This window comes from Etheostoma cragini, chromosome 9 (genome assembly GCF_013103735.1).
Source record: "Etheostoma cragini isolate CJK2018 chromosome 9, CSU_Ecrag_1.0, whole genome shotgun sequence".
Taxonomy (NCBI): Eukaryota; Metazoa; Chordata; class Actinopteri; order Perciformes; family Percidae; genus Etheostoma; species Etheostoma cragini.
Genome location: NC_048415.1, coordinates 2,147,155 through 2,153,572, shown reverse-complemented (window position 1 = coordinate 2,153,572; position 6,418 = coordinate 2,147,155). Strand labels below are relative to the sequence as shown.

The 6,418-nt window shown below is 44.0% G+C and overlaps 1 protein-coding gene and 1 long non-coding RNA gene across 5 annotated transcripts in view; both read left to right on the top strand.

The window, feature by feature from the left end:
- LOC117951102 overlaps positions 1–1,179 on the top strand; it is a 9,055-nt gene extending 7,876 nt beyond the window's left edge. The window contains exons 2-3 of the long non-coding RNA XR_004658056.1: positions 609–612; positions 1,004–1,179. This is a non-coding gene — a long non-coding RNA (uncharacterized LOC117951102). The remainder of the gene's footprint in view (positions 1–608; positions 613–1,003) is intronic.
- A 2,720-nt stretch (positions 1,180–3,899) lies between these two features.
- On the top strand, positions 3,900–5,740 carry LOC117951100 (insulin-like growth factor-binding protein 1). Of its 4 annotated transcripts, none has more exons than XM_034882628.1 (5): positions 3,900–4,463; positions 4,619–4,788; positions 5,089–5,217; positions 5,405–5,541; positions 5,579–5,740. In XM_034882628.1, exons 1-4 carry the CDS (start codon positions 4,082–4,084, stop codon positions 5,513–5,515), a joined length of 792 nt encoding a protein of 263 aa, XP_034738519.1. In that variant the 5' UTR covers positions 3,900–4,081; the 3' UTR covers positions 5,516–5,541; positions 5,579–5,740. The 4 variants fall into 4 exon arrangements, with proteins under 4 accessions (XP_034738519.1, XP_034738520.1, XP_034738521.1 ...); XM_034882629.1 differs by having other exon boundaries at positions 5,576–5,740; XM_034882630.1 differs by having other exon boundaries at positions 5,405–5,548; positions 5,595–5,740.
- The last annotated feature ends 678 nt before the right edge of the window (positions 5,741–6,418 follow it).

Sequence of the window (6,418 nt, the reverse complement as noted above, 5' to 3'; positions counted from 1 at the left end):
CCCCCCCCCCCCATCCCTAGTCACTACACTTGCACTAACTACAGGACTTTCCATCGACCCATTGCATTTTCTACTTATTCTTTCCCCAATTTTGCACTCAACCCATTCAGCCATTTTTATGTTTGTCTATATTTGTTTTTCTGCATTTACTGTTTATTTCATATCGTTTAATATGTTTGTTACATAGGCTGTGTTATTTGTTGTGTGCTTTTAACAAGGCAAATTCCACATACGTGTCCTTAATGTGGCAATAAAAACTCTTCTCATTCTGGTTCAGGTTCTGATGTGGTATTTGTGCAGTATCTGCCTTTGTCATAGCAGACACTAGCTTAGTTCTGATGTCTGCCCTTCCATGTGTTCAGGAGGTGTTTTAAGCCATTTATGCTCCATACACTTTTCTGAGGGGGAAAAATAACACAAGCAAAACTTGGAAGGAGTCGGCTGCAAGATATGTTCTTATTTTTGCACAAACACACATTACAAACCAGGACTCTGTGTCATTTTTTCTTATCTTATCTAATGGTGTTGATTTGTACTTCCAACAGTACTGTTAACAGGATGCAAACAACAAACATTTTAAACACACAGCCCCAAAGTACTGTTCACAGGCCAGTTCATACAATTCCACAGAGTTCCCTCTCACACACCCTAACCCTGTGATCGTGCTCGACAGGTGACGTCCGTCGGCCGCGGGAATCCCACAGGTGTGATTAATTACAAGACTGGTGGTGCAGCGTGTTGTCCCAGTGAGGCAGCCGGGATTTATGTCAATGATTGCACCTGTGCTTTTTCTGCTGATTAATGTCAAACTGTCTGCTGTTAAAAAATACCTGTTGACTTTACTGGGGATCTCCTTTAGTTTAGTTTGACCTCCTAAACTCTGCTAGACTGATGAACTCTCACCAGCTAAATGTACTCATTATCCAGAATGACTTAATATACCATTTTTACTATTAATTCATTAACATTTCAGCAACACTTGCATTTTGTCTCCCGCACAGAGTTCATTTTAAAGTGATGGTTCGGAGTAATTTCACCCTAAGGTCCTTTGCACCACGATCCCGGAGCCAAACAACCCCCCGAAGCTTTTTTCACCTGGGTCGAACGTTGGGCGAGTTAGCGCTATCAGCTGATTAGCTTAATACAGGCCTTAATGGAACCAAGTGTGTTTCTTGTAAATTACCCAAGTAATAATGCCCCAAATTATACTAAACTTCTACAGTAGTACAAATAGGTTATGTACTCATAAAACAATGGTTTGGAAAGTTTTTAAGTACACCAGGAGTTTATTTAAATAACACTTACCTGCTAGCATCTGCTCTCTGCTGCTAGCGCTACCGCAGTAGCATGAGTTAGGGACCAAAAAGAGATACAACAAACATTTATTATTATAATGATTAAATAAGGTAGTCTCTCCAAACTTACCTCAATTAAAACTTGTCTCCTGATAGTTGTACCACAGCAATTACGTTAAAAAAATAGGTTTGATTAGTAAATATGTTTGTTGTGTCTCTTTTTGGTGTTACAATTTGTAGACGTCCTTGACTCCTCTTCCTGCCAATAGTCTTATTTAAATAAACTTCTGGTGTACTTACAAACTTGACCTTTCCAGAAAGTTTCTACATCAGAAATTTGGGTTTCTTTAAAATACATTTTCTAAAAAAAAAAAAAGTAACGTGGATGGTTCCTAACAATGCTCCTCATAAATTAAATAAATAATCAGTTCACTACTTTCAATGAGTGTGTGTTTTTTTGTCAATTTTATAACATTTGGAGAAAAAGCTATTGGTAAAAGAACTTAAAAAAAATGTAAATGTAAATGTAAATGTATTTTATTTATATGGCACTTTACAACAACCGATAAGTGAACCAAAGTGCTACAACAAATAAAACCACAGATTTCAAACAACAATACACCACTAACAAAAATTACAATAGGGAATGAGAAAAGTAAGAAAAGATAAAAAAATAAAAACAATACAATCAATACAAATGTGCCATCAGATTTCTAGGTACCAAACGCCACTTTAAAAAGATGCGTCCTAAGTCTTGATTTAAAAAGACCCAGGTCAGTAATGATACGCATCTCACTGGGCAGCTTATTCCAGAGCTTAGGTCCAGAAACCGAAAAAGCGCGGTCCCCCCAGTGTTTCAGTTTGGACCTGGGCACTTCCAACATGAGTTGATTAGATGACCTCAACGTCCTTCCACAATTACGAATAATCAGCATGTCTAAAATGTAAGATGGGGCAAGGCCATTAAGAGCTTTAAAAACAAAGCTCTTAATGGCAAAGTGTAAAACAAGAGAGAAAAATGACTTTTAAGGTGAAAAAAAAGTGAACAAACGTGAAATAAAGTGACACAAATTTGAAACTATGTTGAAAAAAGTTTTAAAAATGTGGGGAAAAACACACGAAAATTTCAAAACGCTCAGAAAAAATTCAACAAATGTTGAAAAAGTGACAAAATCATCAGGGAAAAGACACAAAAGACGACTATAACCTTGATTAGAAAGGTTTTTCATTTTAATTTTGACTCAGAAAATCAAATGTCCAGGTAGTGGGAAGAGAACACGAGGGTTCCACACAGAACCTGAGGAACTGTACTTCATGGCTCTCCAGCCCTGATAGGAACCTGCACGGGCCACCCTGGTGGTGTGTGATTGGACGGATCAGGCTACCTTCACACACAGATGAAGATGTCAGCATGCGGGGCGGAGGGGCTAGAAATCGCTCTCACGCCACATCAGATTACACCACAAGCTTTATTTAGCCCGGGGCTTAATACAGATCTGGGCTTCACGAGAGAGTGACGCAATACTACGAAGCAGTTACATGGGAGCCGATCACACAGTGCAGCGCATTGCATCAGAAAACAATGTCGAGGTCACTCAGTAAAGAAAAAACAGATAGGCCGTAGTGTGTGGGATGAAAATAAGACGTTCAAAGCGGAAGATGCCACTGAAATCAGAGTTTTCTGTCTGTTTTGAGTCTTTTTTGTGTGCAAATGAAGGAAACATGATCACATGCCCGCCCGAGGGTCAGCGGGGACGCCCAACGCCTTGTGGCAAGACGTGAAAATGTTCACGTCGTTCGGCGTGGGATCATCAGAAAGTCCCCAGAGAATGGCGAGGCACTGGGGAGGTGTCTGTGGCCATGTCCGCGCAACCCCCATTCAAAGCAATTGGTGTGTTTTATGCCAGGAACATTTACAACGGGACATATCTTCTGTTCTGAGCCCAAATCCGGGTTCAGTGCGCGCACGAGGGACACAGAGGGGTGGCTATACACAGAGCCTTTGACTCACAGGCGTAAATGGTTGCGCAGCTATTTCTCTAAATCTAAAAAAAAAAATGGTTTTACTATCCCTCTGCAATGCACGGATGAGTTCTCATGCCAAATTAGAGCCGCTGGATCGCTCTGTGCGCACAGCGTGGGCGTGCGTAATTTGCGCTCATTATGTTAGTTTTTCCCAAAAGTTGTGTAAGAAGTTCGGTTAGGGCAATTAATGGAGAAAGCGTCATGAATAGGCAACGTTGTTCCTGTTATGAGGAGCTCGTTTGTGATTTCTGTGGAAAACAATTAGCTCGTGACTGTGTGGAGACAACAGAAAAGAAACACTCTGTCTAGATCCGTCGTTACTGTACACTGGCAGTGTGGGGAAAGTGGTTTAGTTAGTGTGGCACCCAGGTGAGAAGGGGGGGGGGGGGGGGCTCATTGATTGCAACATCAAACACTGGTGTCGTCACTCGTCGACGATACGTGCAAGACTGTTCCAAAATATTGACGTGAATGTTGTATTCAAATGAGCTGTCTGGCCGGACATGTGCGGTCCAATCAGAGCCCAGCGTATCATCACACCTTCTTTTCACAAATCATTCATAACGCCGATGCGTCAAACACTCACAGAGGACCCGGCTATAAATACGGCTGCGCGCAACGCACAGATAGACATTTTCCCAAAATCAAACGCAAGTCACAACTGAGCCGGGAACCGTGGGAATCCGGTTTCTACCTTTTGATAAGCTCTCTATCTTGCTCCACATTTTATATTCAGGGCTATATTTAGTATCCGGCTCACTATGTTGTCCATGGGTGGATTACATTTAATGCACGTCGTGGTGGCAGCGGTGTGTTCCGTGCTGGCCACAGGGACGCTGGGGTCCCCAGTGGTGGGGCCAGAGCCGATCCGATGCGCCCCGTGTTCTCCTGAGAAGCTGAGCCAGTGTCCAGAGGTGGCCCCCGGATGCGCCGAGGTGCTGCGGGAACCCGGCTGTGGATGCTGCCTCGCCTGCGCCCTGAAGGCTGAGGAGCTGTGCGGGATCTACACGGCGCCGTGCGGCTCCGGACTGAGGTGCACCCCGAGACCCGGGGACCCCCGGCCGCTGCACTCCCTCACCCGGGGCCAAGCCGTGTGCACGGAGAGCACGGAGCCCAAGCCGACCCCCGAGCCACAGCCACAAGGTAGGCCTATATATCCTCTACATTCATAGGCTACATCGGGTTCAGCAAATCCTCCTTAGACTACAACCCCCCACTTCAAAAAAACCATCCGGCTGGTCTAATGACAGTTACATTCAGTCAGCCCCGATTTACATTCATTCAATTTCCTTCTCCAGATCAGGGAGAGCCAGAGGCTGAGATGGAGAACGCAGCCATAGTCGCGGACCCCGGCTCCAGCCACTACCTCCCCGGCCACAGTAAACCCTACGACCCGCGGGCTGCTGCCGACGCTCAGGAGAGCATGAAAGCCAAACTCCTCGCCAACCGCAAGAAAATGCTCGACCAGGTGAGACCAGAACACTGCGCCGGCCTCGTTGTGTGAAATCCTCTGTGTGTAATATGTTACTTAAAGTTTTTGGGGAGGAGGTTTACGGGAGGAGGACTGGTGCGCCACAAGGGGGAGCTCGTGTGCTGTTCGAGGGCAGATGATGCAGACAGGGAGAGAACGGGGATGCTTCTTATTTCAAGTTTTATATTGTTATCAGCCCACGTGCTTGCGGATAATAAAGCAGTGTTCCTTGTTATTTCTGTGTGTCGGCCCCGTTAGAGCCCAGTTAACTTCTCTCACCTATTTCCTCTCTCCCAGGCGCCCTGTCATGTCGAGCTGCAGAGAGCCATGGAGAAGATCGCCAAATCCCAGCAGAAATTAGGAGACAAATTAACCAGATTCTACCTCCCCAACTGTGACAAACACGGGCTCTACAAACCCAAACAGGTGGGGGTCTCCAGCTAAATGGGCTCATAACTCAGTCATAACTCCACTCAGGTTGAATATGTATGTGTGTGTGTCTGTTCAACCCCATTTGCACCTCCATAGTGTGTTTTGTTTTAGTGTGTTGGACATATGGAAGGACAATGAAAGCAGTTGAAATAAAAGGATTCTCTGTTCGTGTCACTTGCAGTGTGAATCCTCCTTGGACGGACTGAAGGGTCGATGCTGGTGTGTCAACTCCTGGAACGGCAAGCAGATGTTGGGTTGGGCCGACCTGCCTGCAGAAGCCGAGTGCCCTTAAAGAGATCCACCACTGATGGAGATCTCACAAAAAGAAGAAGAAGAAGAAGAAGAAGAAGAAGAAGAAGAAGAAGAAGAAGAAGAAGAAGAAGCCAGCCACTGATTTTTCCTTTTGGATACATGTTTATTTATTGATCTTGTCCATGGTGGTGTTTAATTCAGGTACACTGTCATTGCAGGGCTTTGGGTCCAGGCCACCCTGAACCCCTCCCTCCTCCCTCCTCCCTCCCTCTCTCCCTCCCTCCTCTTCAATCACCCGTCCCAAAGAGAAAGAAAATCTATTTTTGTTTTTCTGAAAAAGATTTTAATATTGATGCATTTACTCTTCAGCCTTATTTATTTCAACATTATTTGATTTTTATTTGTTATTTGTAATTATTTTGTGAGTATTTATATAATGTTTTGCCTTTTTGTTATTATTATATTATTATTTTTATGGGTGTATAAAGTGTATATATGTGTCTTGGCCCTGAGTAACTCCACTGCTGAGTTGAGCTCGCTCTACCCTTAAGGAGTTGTCTGGAGGTTTGGTTTGGGACGAACCAAGCAAGAACAAAAGCACTGAGTGACCAAATGTCATTTAGAAGTATTTCTAAATGGTTTTATGATTTATTTTCACATTGTTGCCATTGTTATGTCTTTTTGCTGTTGTCTTTTTTTCTGTCCTTATGTGACACGCGATCACCTTTTGGTCAGTGAATGCAAAACTCTCAGTCGGGAATCTTTAAACAGTACTCAGAAAACATTTCCCATGGTCCCATGGGGTTGCAGTTAGCATGACAGGCGGTGCCTCCCTGCACCGCCTTTCAGACGGGTATTTCTACATTTACCTACCTCCAATATTTATGTGTCTGCTGTCTGCTATGTTGATGTATCTGTCCAAAAAAAAAAAACTACTTGCTAT